Source organism: Salarias fasciatus, chromosome 3 (assembly GCF_902148845.1).
Source record: "Salarias fasciatus chromosome 3, fSalaFa1.1, whole genome shotgun sequence".
NCBI classification, from domain to species: domain Eukaryota; kingdom Metazoa; phylum Chordata; class Actinopteri; order Blenniiformes; family Blenniidae; genus Salarias; species Salarias fasciatus.
In genome coordinates, this window is record NC_043747.1 from 6,298,498 (window position 1) to 6,314,038 (window position 15,541).

The following is a 15,541-nucleotide window of genomic DNA, read 5'->3' on the forward strand; positions in this document are numbered from 1 at the left end:
CTCATGCCAATGTGAATTATGAAGGCGGCTAATGGAAGGCGTGCGGCGGCCGGCAGCGGGCCGCCGACGGAGGGCGTCGGATACCGTTCTGAGCAGGAGGGGTGGGCGTGGAGGGTCGGTACTCCTCAAAGTCATCCTTGGACTCTCCATTCTCATTACTGTCCGATCCCAGCAGCTTGGCTCTCATGGACAGACTGAAAGCAGGAAGAATATCAATTAAGGCTCGGCTATGAACTAGGAAGTTTAAGGTGACAGGAAGCAGCGCCGCACCTGCTTTCCTGGGGACTCAGTCGCAGGACTTTGGGGCTTTTGGGACTTTTGGGGCTCTGAGGCCTCCAGTGGGGACTCAGCCTCAGGTCTCCGTTAGCTTGCTTAAGAGAGGGGGCCTCCAGGGGCCAGACCGGACTCAGACCGAACGCCCTGCTGCTGTCGCTGGGGCTGACTGCAGAGAGAAATTGAGCAAAAATTAACACGACCTGGAAAATAATCAGTGTGCACACCAACAAAAGCCACATTTCAACAGCAAATTAAAACAGTAACCTTTAAATGACTCTTCCTACATCTACAGCGTAAAAAGCCCAGTCCCTCCACAGTCCTGATTAACTAACATGGACCATGTGGACACTGTAATACAGACATTAACAGCTCCCTGAGGCAGAAAGTGTGAGAGAAAGCAGTGAAGTGACCTGGAGGAAGATGAAGGGGGAAATGCAGAGTTTTGAAACAGGAATAGTTGGGACTGTACTTGCAAGGAACTGGCAACACTTCACAACGTGCCTGTCGGATTGTGTGAAAAGAGTGTACACCTTCAGTGTCATCCGGCATGTAACAAGTCCCAACACCTCGCGACAAACGCAATCACAACCTCACACATTCTTCTCAGTGCAACACCCGTTATGCTAATAAACAGACACAAAGCGAGAGAATCGCGTCATTGAGATTCCCTGGCAATTCTTTTGCAACGTGGTATTAAAAAGATCTGTTTTGTGGGATGCATGAAAACTGGTCAAGCCATGTAGGAATCTATCCTGGTGACACTCAAGTTACCTCAGTTTACCTTTAGAGTATACGTCTGCATGTTGTCCCTGCGCCTGCTTGGGTTTTCCTGCTTCGTGATACAATAAAAAGACTGTTGGGTCAATCGGTGGGGATACTTGGTCTGTGAGTGCGACCCATGCCCTTCATCCAATGTCAGCTGAAATTGGAGGGATTCGGCTGAAGCTATGGAGGGAGCGGAGAGAGGCATTTCGGCCTGAACTGGAGCCGACTGGAAGCATCTGAACAACCTGATAGGCGACCAACAGCTACGTGAGATTCTGCTTTTCGGTCATCAGTCGACTGGTCGCCAACGGATCAATTCCTCAAAGGGCTGACACTGTTGAAATGGAACTAGCCCATCGAGCTGCTACAAAAATGTTAAATGTAAAAATCCACCTTCTGATACAGACTACCGGTACGAGTACTTATTAAATGCCATTAAGTCTAATTTATGCTCATTATGCAAACAACATGTGGAAGTTGTATGCTGCTATTAAAACCACATTGTATCCAGGTACTTTGGGCAGAATCAGACCCGATACCGGTATCGGTGCATCCCTGGTAAACTTTAGTTCAGTTCTGAATTGGTACTGCTTTCTACCCCTCAGTCTCCCTCTGCAAACACTTTAACACCAAAACTTGAAGGATTTATGGTTTTCCAACACTTCCCTTTGGATCAAATGGTCATCTCATGAGCTGAAATTGAGAGAGCAGTCAGTCCTGGACAAATTATTACATTTCCTCACGGTGGAAAGATTGATTTTTAAATTATTCGGATATATTTTTCAAGCCATTCCAACCTCACAGGACTCCACAAACTCTTTAAGAGCTCTTTAGATCTTGGCATGATGAAAGTGTTCAGTACGACCCCAGATGTCAGACTTTAGATCGGAAAGACGAAGAAAAATATGAAATGTGTTGTGTCTGATGTTGGAACCCAAAGGAAAAAAAAAAGTTAACAACTTTCATGGAGTGCACCTACTGATACTGTATGAATTTAGATCCCTCTACCTCAGGTACTGGAAGTGGGGCGAGGAATGGGAGCTAATAGAGAAGCAAATCTAATCCTGCCCCCACAGATAGAAAATAAGAAACGATGGCTCCGGTATCCAGGAGCTGGCAGCACATGTGTCACAGCCAGCCTGCTGCGGAGCTAAAAACGCGAACTATTACAATCCCTAAAAATACAGGCTGCTTTAATTTTCTTGTTATCTAATTCAGTTTTTATACGGCACAATGGAATCCAGCGCCGTGGACTAATGCAAATCAATTTGGCAGTTCTCTAGACAAATAAGTTTAGGAGGCCCCGGCAATAAATCAGCGCTCGCTACCGAGAGGGCAAGCATAAATATCCACTAAACACATTTTAATGACAGGCACACTCACGGCTTAGTGACTGCCATTAAGGAGAGTCATTAGGAAGCAAAGAAAAGCAGACCGCTGTTTAATGAATAAATGAAGCTGGCAGATGTTTTTGGATTTACTAACCACTTCTGCAGATAAATGTTTCACTGTGAGTCGGCTTTTTATGTCAACTCCCAGTAGTAATTGTTTCGCGGAGACGAAGGAAGGGGGAAAGAAAAAAAAAAAAGAAAAAGAAATCCATTTAATTGCCTGTTGCTGCATCACAAATTTCCTGTTGGGGTTTTTCTTGTTGGGATGCTCCATGACCTGCTGGCTCCGAGCGGGCACATCTCGGGGTGTTTGTCTAAGGAGGCCGACAGTAAATCTGCGATGCCACCCTCTTTCTAGCGGAGCGGTGAATTCCTGCCTGCATATTTTTAATTCTGCAAACCGCACTGTAGCCGCCACATGCATATAAACTCTGTGGCCTCAGCCCCACCACCCGCCTGGCTCCGGGAAGCACAGCTGAATGGCTCCCCCAGCTGGAGAGAAGGGGGAACTGCAGGCAGCGGGGAAGGGGGAAGTGATGGGTGCGCGGGGGGGAGGAAAAAAAAAAACGCTGAAGAGAAGTGCTGAGCCGCTGAGAGGAAGTCAGATAATATTTGGACTGGAACAGACTATTGAAAAGGGAAAAGGGTGTGTGTGTGTGTGTGTGTGTGTGAGGGAGAGAGAGAGAGCGAGAGCAGGGGCCCACGGGGAAACAAGGGAAGACAAAAGACGAGTGGGTGGTTGAGAGCACATGAAAGAGGAGGATTTGGAAAGCGAGAGATGCGATGTTGCAACACAGCTTGTGTGCGAATGCAAAAAAAAAAGAAAAAGAAAAAAGAAAACGATGGAGCAGAGATGCTGTGTTGTTTCTGGAAATTAAAGAGGGAAAGAAAAAAAAACAAAACAAAAACAACAACTCACGTTGGATGGCGCGGAACCGCGGGCCGAAGGACGGTGACGAGCCCGACCCCAGGTCCGGGGAGTTCCTCCTCTTCTCCAGACCCGGGGACGCCTGGACTGTGATCTTATGGATGAAGTCTGCAACAAACACAAATATGTCAGAAAGTTAAGAGACTTTGTCGTTTTGAAGCTTCTGTGCACCTTCTGGCCTTCAGGTCCCGTTTACACAACGTTTTCAAGTGAAAATGGAAAACCTTCATTGTTTTTTGGGAGTCTGTTGACACGGCAACGGTGCTCGGAGCGACCGAAAACGGAACTTTTTGAAAATGCCTCCCCGTTTTGAACTTTATAGCGTGTTGTTCTCAAGCCAACAGCATCCAATTTTGGCATTTCTGCCGTCGCCACGAGAACAGGCCATTTTCATCACTTTTCTGAAACGAAAACACAAAAATGATGCGTTTGCGCTCAGTTTCTATGAAACCCGGCAGATTTCACTGCCAACAGAAAAAGGAAACAGCAGGTAACAGCAGGGACTATTTCAAAACATGAAATCACTCACTTCTGATGAAGTAACACGGCAAACAGCTGCCTCAAATGAACTCCTTTACTCCTCCTAATTTAGTCCTTTTCTTCCTTTCCTCACCTAATTTTGCTTTTCTGCGAAATTAATGACATGAGCTGCTGAAGTGATAAATCAGACTTTATTTGCTCCATCACTTCACTGCAGCTGTGCCACATTAAATCAGGAGTTTTAAAGAAAGCCGTCTTTGAGGGCTCCAGGAGATCGCACAGCACTTAATAAGACTCTATTCAAGGTACAATTTGTGATATTTCTGAAGTCAAAACCTGTAAGAATGGAATAAAATGTGAGCAGAAATAAAACCTTTAGCTCCTCCGGTTCTGTAATTCCACTTTGTACCACAAGATGGTACAGTGAGGTTCAACGATTAAAAGCACCACAAAGGAAATAGATCTTCTTCACAGCAACAATAAATTAAAATTCAAATTGAAAATTTGTTAATTATTTGAAAATATACAGTATAACTATTGAATAATTAATTGTGTTTACTTTTTTGTTGCGATGTACATGTACATTGTACAATTACCCCTCAAGTATTTCAACTTTCTGTGGCGAATGTTTGCAAAGTTTCTGTCCATTAACATACCACAGATAAAGGAGGGCCACGTACGTCAGAGGATTTGGAATGAACTACATTTTTTGTGCATTGAATTGCAGATTTTGCCTATCAATCACAAGCAAATCATGCAATTAATCATATTTGATAACAGTCAGGTTTATATCATTTATTCCCCTTACACTGACGGTTTATGTGCTCAAAGACCTCAGATGTTCACATTTACCTAACACTTGGAATGTTCAGCACATCTGATTGGTCAGATACAGCAAACATGAATGCACAGTGCATGGAAACATCTCTTCGAATTCATTCATTCATTTCAGCCTTTTGGAAGATGTACATTGTGCCAGTTGAAATTCCAACACTGTCCTATACTTTCAAAACAGCATGTTAAGAGCATTGGTGCCATTTGGCAGTGCAACAGGTCAATATGATGGTCTTATAGCGCCCCTCGTGAATCTGAAGGCATACTGCATTGAACTGTTTCAAGCATCTTTACAGACATTTGAACCGGAACATTCTACTTTATGGCCAAAGAAATGTTTGAAGTTTGAAAAAAAAGTGATGGTCCAACTGTTGATGGGCTCCAGGATCTTTTCAGTAAGCGCATTGGTAAAATATCTCTGATCACAGACACTGACACCAGCAGATCCTTTAATGTGACACACACAAAAAAAAACCCTCTACAATTCCATCAAATGCTGATCTTAGCCTGAACTTGATAAGGTAGGTCCTAGATACTACGTATTGGATATTAGGTGCTAAATCTTAGGTCTTAAGTCTTAGGTCCTAAGTCATAAGCCTTTTTTAGCAGGTACTTGGTCTTAGGTACCAGATGCTAGGTGTTCAGTCTTAGATGCTCGGCCTTAAGTACTTTATCTCAGGTACTAGGTGCTAGGTACTAGCTACTAAGCTTTAGGTACTAGGTCTTCAGTTGTAACTCTTAGGTCCCAGGTCTTCAATCCTGAACAAATTGAATTAGATTTTAAATCAGCTGGAAATCCTTTGAATGGCTTTGCCAAAATTAAACAACCTTCCACCTGAAGGCCTGAAGAACATCTTTAGATTTTGACATGGACACAAAAGCAGAACAAAAGACAACGAAAAGTAATTTTTACTCATTGAAAAACACTTCCTGTTTCTGCAAGGAATAATCCAGGTGTCTGAAAAGTCAAAAATCGTGTCTGAAAAGTGACAAACCACACAGCAAAGCCTGGGCTATCTCGCCTCAACCACAGGGTTTGCTCCGGTTATTTTTAGCCACAATACAACCAGAATAGAGACAAATCAGCCACACGGTTGCACGGCCTGCACAACACATCGTTCTTAAGCCTTGAGAAGGTGCCACACCGCACTGTGACGACAGGTACTGTTTGTGTACGCAACCAATAAACCCAAAAAGAAAAAGAGGGACATCTAAGAATGTTCTGTCCAAGTGACTCCAGGGTCTAAAAGGCGGGAGCAGCACAGGACGGAGGAGAGGATAAGAATAATATTGGTGGAAAGAGGAAGGGAAGGGAGTTAAAAAAAAAAAATAGGAAGAATAAAAACACCGAGGGAACTGGAAGGCAGGGGGGGCAAGCAAACGGGTGAGGAAAGGAAAAAAGAAGGGGGGGAGAAAGTGAGCGAGGCCAGCCAGCAGGCCGGCAGCGAGTCCACGGACAGGAAGCGTCGAGGCGTGGTTGGCTCGCTCTCCCCTCTCATCAACCCCCCACCACCACCACCACCACCACATCACCGCCCTGCTGCTGCTGGGAAAGGCCGAACCACAACACACACACACACATACAAACACTCGCAGTCCATTTACGCATGCTTGCTCAGCCCAAAATACACTCTGTCACACACACACACACACACACACACACACACACACACGCATCCGAGCAGAGGATAGGAGCCGCTACAGGCTGTGATAACCGGTGCTCTGCAAGTTACTGAAAATTAGGACTTCTTTGAAAGCATTCCTCACTAGTTCATTCTTTCAGTACTAGCACTTTACTACGTAGAGTAAGGAGTTACCTTCAGAAGCAGCTCTTCTACCCTTTATGGGGTAAATTTTTGCAAATGGAGGATTTCAAAATTCAAGTGTTGCCACAAAAAAAGATTGTACTCTGTAGGCTTCTGTCCCTTGGACACCATTTTTTCAAAGTTATAGTGTGGCAGCAGAAAAGAGCACCTGTCTGCAGGTTTTCCTCTCCAGCCTGAGAGCCGTCAGCCGTCGGCTCCAGCTGTAAACACGGCGCTCTCTCCCTCCATTTCTCTCGTCTCGGGGTGTTTTATTTTGGACCGTCGTCGTTATTGTCGCTTCCTGAGACTGAGCCAGTAATGGCCCTTGAAATGGGATTTCTGGTCAACGTTGCCAGCTGACTGATGGTTGATTTCTGACAGCTATTCAAAGCCGGTTACAACACTTAGAATGGGGGACTCGTCCCCCCAGAAAATATGAATCTGCTATTTTTTGACAGGGATGGGTACCGAATTCAGTACTTTTATAGGTAGCGACCGAATTCTGTCGGTAATGCCGAATACAGATTCACGTAACGTCAAACAGCACCATGTTTTGAACGTATCCTTGTGACTGTGAGGGAGTGGACAAGTAGGGAATTTTCCATGCTGGATCTGAAGGCAGCATTGCACACACCGGAGCATAATGACGTAAAAAGCTAGCACACAAGCGTGACAAGAAAGCGCTCGAAAGTATGGCTCCACTTTTCAAAATGCAATGAAGATTTCGCTCGCTGGAGCAGGGAATACTTCTAATCTTAGGAAACTCCTGGTTAAGAACAAGATTTTTCGCCAAGGCTGAGGAGTAAACAGCTTGAGGCCTACAGCACTGTGACATGCTAGCATCTGTTAGCACGCCAGTATCAATTAGTACGCTAGCATCTATTAAAAACTTGTCTGCAGCCATCAATAAATTAACATGTATTGCCACATAAACACACACTAAAGTACCAAAAGCTGGTACCAGTGAATACCGTACCAATTCCCAGGTACCTGTATCGGTTCAAGTGTGAACAGTACCCATCCCTAAGTATGATCCAGTACTGGAACTGATCGCCAGAAACAGTTGGACCAGCAGCGTTAGCACAGTAAACCCAAAGTCTCTCATTAGCATCCTCAGCATTGATTAGCACCAGTCCGTAAATATTAAAAGTCAAGTTTTGACCTGATCTTTCTAAAAGTAGCTCATAAATGAGGCCGTTCATCGTTTCTCATCGCGGGCAGACGTTCGGCTCACGATTCACCACGAAGGCCCCACCGGGCGCTCGGGGCCCACCCACCTTGAGGCATGCTGATCTTCTCCCCGTTCTTGCTCTTGAGCTTGTGCTTCTTGAAGGTGCCCTTCCTCTTCTTGACGTTGGGCTTCTCCTGGTTGTGGTTGAGGTGGAGGATGAGGAGGCTGAGCTCGCGCTCGAACACGTCCTGCTCCCACTGGGCCAGCTGCTGCTCGCGCTGCCGCAGGAACTCCTCGTGGGACTTCTGCTCCAGGGCGGCTCGCTTCAGCTCCTCCTCGCGGCACCGCAGCTCCTGGAGGACGAGGAGGAGGAGGGCGAGATCACACCATTAAAGCACCGAGCCGTTCAGAAGACGTATTACACATTTCTAATCGTTCCTTTTCGGGTTCTCCGTCAGGTAGGAATTACAGTAGCTTTCGCACAGTAATGATTTTTCCTCTAACTCAATCTCCACCACATGAATTATCAAAGAACCGAGCTCCACCTGGGCCGAATAGCAGATTAACTCCGCCGCGGTGGAGAATTCTTTAAAGGTCGAGGCTATTATCAGTCATTGTCTCCGAGATCTGCTCTTTTCTCTGCAAGAGAAAAATCAGAGCGGAGCCACGACTCTCGAAAGAACCGCGAAAACTGAAATGATATGTGTGATGGACGACCGTTCCAAGGGAAATGTTGTGGTGTAAACAGAGCCTCAGTCCAGATCCATTTAAAGAAGAGGATTTTCACAGCTGTTTGGAGGTACTTTTCTTTTTTCATCTACTTTATATTGCATTCAAATTATTCTTTTCTTTACACTCATTCAGAATGCTTCATATGTATATAAAGAATACAATATAAAGCGTAAAGATTTCCTTCTGACGACTCAACACTGCCGCCTATAGGTCAAAACAGGGAAGCACTCTTGGTTTTCACTAACGCTTTACACACTGCTTGACGTGTGAAACATTGCAGTGGAGTCTCCTAATGAGGGCTGTCGTCTCACTGCTTTCCTAATCGTTGACGCTTGTTGCTGATGACTGCTGAGAAGATAAAACGCCTCCAATCCAGATATAAAGAAAGAAAATTAAACCGGCACAAACTGAGACGCCGCGCTATGAAATAAACGGTCTCCTTCTAAACCCACAAAATTGGCAGCAGAGGCGCATTTTAAACAAACCGATGTTGGACATTTGAGAAAATTACACCCAGGTTCCACTTAAAGGTAATGCCTTAATTAATCAAGTGTAGCTTACTTGTTATTCGCGCTGCACCATCCCGCTAATGCCGGAATGTACATTTCCGGCCCCTCGTCACCTTTTTATCGGGCTGATGAGGTGTAAATAAAGCTGCACCTCATTAAAGTCAAACATACAAGCCAATGAAGAGAGAACAAGACGGAACGAAGCTGCGCTTCCCGGGGACTTGCGGGCGCCATTAGCCGACTTTATTGCAGGAACGTGCTCATTTCTCCGGTGAAGTTAGTTGCGGAGTCCGCTCCGTCTTCACCTAAAGCCGTGCGCCATTACAGTAGAGGCGTTCTCACCTTCTCTTTCGCCCGCAGCTCATCAAACATGTCCTGGATCTCCAGCTTCCAGTCCTCCTGCAGGGAGTGGAAGGAGTCCTGCGGCATCTCCTCCTTCACCTGCTGCTCCAGGGCCGTCAGCTGGGCCAGGATGGAGCCGAAATTGGGTCTGCGGTGGGGGTCCTGGTCCCAGCACTCTGTCAAACACACACACACACACACACACACGAACACACACAGCGGGCACAATCAGACACCAGGGCGTGATTAGTGCCAGAACTGCACTAATGTGACACTTCAGACTCATTACAGCTACAATGGCGCTCTATCAAGGCGTCCTGAAGTGGCGGACCAATGCAGAAAATTATAGATACTGGAATCAAAGAGGAGGGCTTTTTCTTTTTTTTTTGGGGAATCAAGGGACCTGAAAAAAAACTCATTACCCATAATCCTCACACATACTGATGTTCTTTGAAGGGAAAAGAAAAAGGCATGTCGTCAGGCCACTGAAAGCTGTCAGCTGTGATTTTAAAGCGAGCAGAGTGACCTGCTGAGACGAATCCGTTCACGCAGCAGCCGGCGATTCCCCACAACGCTTTGTTTACGCGCGTTCGGGGAACTTTTGCGAGCGGCGTCCCGACTTGGGCTGATCACTTATTAAAAGTGTTCTGCCTAATTAACTTGCTGCGGGGAGATTTGCATAATTCGCCCAAAAACTTTGGGCATCGCGCGCAGATCAAAAACCGATCCGACGATTAATTAATCCTCCGAGGCGGCCAGCGGTGAATTCCTGATTTAATCTCTGTCTTCTTTGAGAAATTAGATCAAAACAGACAAGCTGACATAAAGAGAACGTGCGGTTTGGTGCGACTTGGTTTCTCACTTCAACACAGATTTCATTATGGATGAAGCTGGTGTCCAATTACGAGTATTTTATGCTGCATGCCTACAGGCTTATAAAAAGCTGTTAGAAAGAAGTCGTAAAAGTGAAGTGAGCCAATCGGGAAAAAAATCATTTGCACTTGCTGATAACATCTCACTGCACATTTCCTCTTAAATGATGCTGGTGTCAAATTACAAGCACTTGAAGTTCCACATGTGTGGTTGAGGCATATCTAAAAGAAAGGCTTCCGGAAAAGCAGCAGATTCGAAAGAAGCTTTTTGAAAGAACTGATCTAATTTCACGACAGGTTTCCTTTGTAGGTGATGCTGGTGTCAAATTACAAGTGCTTTATACTTGTGCAAGCCTGGCTTCCAAAAAGCTGCCCTGTCAAAAGAACCAAAAAAGAACAAACCAACAGAACAAAAGAATCAAGAGCTGATGTCATCTTGCTGCAAATTTTCTCCTGGAGGATGCTGGTGTCAAATTACAGGCATTAGTAGGCTCTTATTCACATTGCTGAAAGCTAGAGGAAATAGTTGACGATGGTGAAATGATGGGAGTTTGTTTCTCCTACCCGACATGAGCTGAGCGAAGGGTTCGGGGCAGGTGGAGGGGATGGGCAGGGTGAGCTTGTTGACGGCGACTCCGTAGGCGACGGCGAGCCCGTCGATCCCCCGGTACGGGGCCTCGCCCGTGAGCAGCTCCCACAGCAGAACGCCATAACTGGACGGGGGGGAATAAAGAAAACGTGAAACAGAGAAATCAGAATCTGTCGCAGGATACATCCCTGAACACGCTGAAGCATCAAGACACACAAGCCCAACAACATGTCGCTTTGTGTTTCAGAGAAGTTTGTTTATGATCAAGTGCATATTGAATAAATGTTCACTGTGCTGCTGACAACTGAGCATCAAAACTGTATGAAGTCAGAGTTACTTGAAAGTACATTCAAAACTTAAAAACCATTTCAGTTAAAATGCAGCTGAATGACAAAGACGAGGGATATTTTCCTCTCTGTGCACACTTCCTGGTTTTTTCACTTGGCATACAGTACTGTTCAGGTGTCAAACATGTGGCTCGCAAAGCAAAGAAATTCAAGGAAAACATTGATAATTTAACACATTTCTCAAAAAAATGGTGGACCCAACACAACAGTGAGAGATATTAGTGACGCTGCCACGAAAGCTAGCTAACTAGCATTAGCCTCAAAGCCATGCTGCCGAAGGGGGGTGGGGGGTGGGGGTGGGGGGGGGGGGGGGGTAAAAACATGTAGAATCCAACAGTTTAAGGACATTTCACTGCATTCTTCACCAGAAGGTCAATGAAAGTTGACTTTATGCTGATGATAGACTCCTTTTCTATTGTACTTTCCTAAAAACAATATTTTCACAACGACAGAACTTTTAATTCATACTCTAAGGTGATTACAGCACTGTTTTACTGATGCAGGCCACTCCAGATTAAGTTAGGCTTTATATGACCCCTGGACTAAAACAAGAGGGGATTATCAATCCTGAGGCTCCAGCCCTTTATCAGCACCGACTGCTATCTATCATGTTTTTAAAACATCCTGACAGTCTCTTTATCTCCATAATGATGCAAATGAAGCATTTTAACTCCCATTTTTGCTCCTTTTTGGTCTCCTATAACTCTTTATTCTTCACCAGTTCACTCCAAAGCAGACAAAAATCTATGACTGAATCACAATCAAAGCAGGACACGATTATCTGAAAGTCATAAATACACCAAAACACCATCTCTGATATTCATTCGCTCACAGGACATGACGGAAGAAAAGGACGAAAGCTCTGAATGACATCCAGCACATTACTGCGCTTCTTTGAATTCATTGACTGTGAATATATTTCCAGCACTGGCACATTCATCTCTTTTTTTTTTTTTTTCGCAGTGAAATGTTCAGGCCTGATGAAAAGCCGACGCATGCGGAGCTCATGCAAACAGACGAGCGGGTCTTCACGGCGCACACAATGGAGGCGCGGGCCGCCGCCGCCGTCCTCAGAAGATGAAGCGTGGCGCAGGACTTGGATCTCCCACACTGTCAATTAGCCCTGAGTGAACGCACCGCTAAGTGGAGAGCGCAGGCCGCAGCTCTTTTTTTATTTAGTTCTTTAATTACAACTTCCACACACACACACACACACACACACACACACACTGTGACTGCAGAAGCGGCGCTCGCCGTCGACTCGCCCCGAGGCGGTCATCGTCTCCGCATGGCGGCTTCGGCCCGGGCGGAGAAGATGTGAGAGAATGGAAGAACAAAGATTAGCCTTCATTTGATTCGCAGCTCTTCACGTATCGCGCCGCCGCCGCCGCCGCCGCTGTGAAAATGAGGGCCTGTTGTCGACGGAGACGGGAACTTAAGAGGTTTTGTCAGGGAGCGAGATGGCGCCCGGCCAATTACGGCGGCGCAACCGTCGCACTTCTGCTCTGCAAATTGTGACACGAATCTGCGAGTGGCTCTCTGATGTTCCCGCTTTCAGAAAAGTTCTGGTACGCTCAGCTGGTTTAAATCAACGGAAACGGTAGAAACAAGGGAAAATGATGTAGTTAGCATGTCGGGCCACCAGTGGGCGCTGTTAGAAGGAAAGATGGGAGATAACGGACTGACGAGCAAGTCGGTTTGAGATTGTGAGTCAAGACTCTCTGGAGGAAAACACTGTTTTTATTGTCCTGTACTGAGCATGAGCAGAAGAAATATATTAATTTGCGTTTTCCACCCGTTTCCATGGAGACAGAGTCGGAGTGTTTTCACAAGGCTCCACCTTTGGAGCCGCTTTCAAATAGTTGTGTTTTCAGTGGTTTCAAGCACCGTCGTCGTGTAAACAGACCCTCTGAAACACCATGGAATCTTTCTGTTATTCAAACGGAAAACGTGACACGCTTCGGACTAAAGCGTCTAGGAACTGCCGTTGCCATGGCAACGATGCAGTAAACCTGCAAATGTGTCGTTGTTATATGTTAGGGATATTTTACGCTGGTTGCATTACGAATCGAACGGATGTGCGGCAGAAAATTACGTCACACAGCATAGATATATGGCCATAGACATGGCTACTAGCATTAACCCCACTGAAATGAACGGCTGTATTTACACTGGATGCATTTTTCTTGACGCGCGACAGCAGCAACAGATTCACAAGAGATCCAACGGCGGGTCTGTTTTCTCCGCAGCCAACACGCCAGGATTGGACGGAAGATGACGGACCCAAAGCTACAGGTGACTGGATGCCGGTCCTCCAAAGTAAAACTTCCTCCTTGCACTCCGTAATGCATATTTATCTGGCGGGAATGGCAAACTTCCGGATCTGGTAGCCGTTTATTACAACGTGGGGTAAAGCTAGTAGCTATATACATATCTACGGCCATATATCTATGCTTGTACTTCCTGCTGCGTGACGTAATTTTCCGCTGCGGATCCGATCCGGATCCGTAACACGACCCGTGTGAAATGGCTCTCATATATATTTCCTCTGCTGTTGAGGACAAACCCTCCTGCTCACGTGAAGAACTCGCAGTCTGACACAGCGGCTCAAAGCTATCATGATCCCCTCTCAGCAAATCACACACTGCTCCAGTCATTATTATAGAACCACAAACCATAATCAAGGGACTCCACACACACACACACACACACACACACGGAGCTATTCCCAGATAAAGGGCTGTGGCTGGGTCTGGTGTGTGGCCTCCTTCCCCGTCTATAGCGCAGACAATGGGACAGTGTGCAGTACACATGTCCCACAACAAAGCACAGAGCAGTCCTTTGAAGAGGCGCCATCACATGGTCGCGGCGGCCTCGCTCGCCATCCCGTCCGCCCCGTCTCTCTGCAGACCTGAAGGTTCTCACACACACACACACACACACACACACACACACACAGACCGGCCCGCTATCCTGGCCGCAGGGTCAGATACCAGGGGAGACACGAGGTTCAGGGAGGACTTAGCAAAACACTGGACTCTGTGCTCCCTTTGTTCTGGTCAGCAGCGAGCGCTCCACACACACTTTGTGACCTCGGACACTCACGTCGAGCCTAGAGGGCGGGCGTCGAGGCCCGTAAGGCTTCATCTGATTGGACCAATGTTGACATGCAGTTCGGTATCTTGACAACAATAAATTTTCAATCCATCGAGTTCTGAACACCTGAAATATCAGTCTATCCATATTTTCCTTTACTGATGTAGACCCTCCATTCCTCGCAACATGAGACAGGTAGGGTATTGCACCAGCAACCTTGGAAATGGTAGAAAATAACCAGCTGAGCAATATTGACATAAATGGACTCAAGTTTTTGTTTTATTTATCTTCAATATGTCAGAACCAACTACTAGAGATTCAATAGTTGGGTCATTTAAGACAGTTTGTTTCTCATGCTAGTATATCCTGTTCATAAATACAGATTTACAATTAAGAGTTCAAATTTGATTTTTACAAGTTCCCAGCGTTCAGCTGAGGGGTTTGTCAAAAATGCATTTCTGAGGATATTTATACTTGTTTATGTTCATGAAGTTGTTTTATTCACCAGATTGGAGAAACGCAGCATGGAGTCTTTGTAATTTGACCCCAGCCTCATCGTCGGGTCACGCTATTTGCCAGAGTACCCACAGCTGACGGCCTTATAAAGAACTCCATCCGTTTTTCTTGGACAATAATGAAAATGTTTCTCTTTTTCTTTCTGTTTTTCTTACATAACACAACGGGAACAATAGGATTCCTGTACAATTTAATGTTTATATATATATATATATATATATATATATATATATATATACACACACACAAAAAACAGCTGATGGATGCATGAAATAAAACAGCTGAAGAAGAGGCAGAAAAACCAATGTTGCTTTTTTAGTTTCTACCAATGCAAAAGCTGAGGAGATTCAAAGCTCCTTTGGAGTTTGAGGCGTTTCAAGTGAAAACTCATCGTTTCAGCATTTTTGATTCAGAAACGTTTCATGTTTGCAGAAAAACTGAAAACGATGAGGTCAGCAAGTTGGCACTGTTGTTTGTTTTTGCATCTACTCGCGCAGGTGAACATTTTCAAAGACGCTCACCTCCACACGTCGCTGCCCTTGGAGAAGGTGGAGGACTTGATGACCTCGGGCGCCATCCAGGCGTAGGTGCCGGCGGTGCTCATCTTGGTGGTCTTGTGCCACTCCCGGGCCAGGCCGAAGTCGGTGATCTTCAGCGTCAGGCCCTCCATGCACTCGTTCTCGATGGGCTGGGCCAGCAGGACTGCGGGGGGGGGGGGGGGGGGGGGGGGGGGGGGGGGAAGAAACAGGCGTCAGATGAAGTTAACATGTGAAAGTCCAGGACAGTCTCTCTCTCACTTCCTCTTCCTTCTTCTTCACAAACACAATTTTTCACAGTTTATTTCTACTCAATCGATCAGGGTTGAAGTTCGAACACACCTACTTTAAT

The 15,541-nt window shown here is 45.9% G+C and overlaps 1 protein-coding gene across 1 annotated transcript in view; it reads right to left on the minus strand.

The window, feature by feature from the left end:
* LOC115386286 (mitogen-activated protein kinase kinase kinase 11) overlaps positions 1–15,541 on the minus strand; it is a 49,073-nt gene that overhangs the window by 12,245 nt on the left and 21,287 nt on the right. Inside the window, exons 3-9 of the mRNA XM_030088540.1 lie at positions 15,175–15,355; positions 10,670–10,818; positions 9,234–9,409; positions 7,757–8,003; positions 3,352–3,468; positions 271–442; positions 85–194 (exon numbers count right to left, since the gene is read on the minus strand). Coding sequence (XP_029944400.1) covers positions 85–194; positions 271–442; positions 3,352–3,468; positions 7,757–8,003; positions 9,234–9,409; positions 10,670–10,818; positions 15,175–15,355 — 1,152 coding nt within the window. The remainder of the gene's footprint in view (positions 1–84; positions 195–270; positions 443–3,351; positions 3,469–7,756; positions 8,004–9,233; positions 9,410–10,669; positions 10,819–15,174; positions 15,356–15,541) is intronic.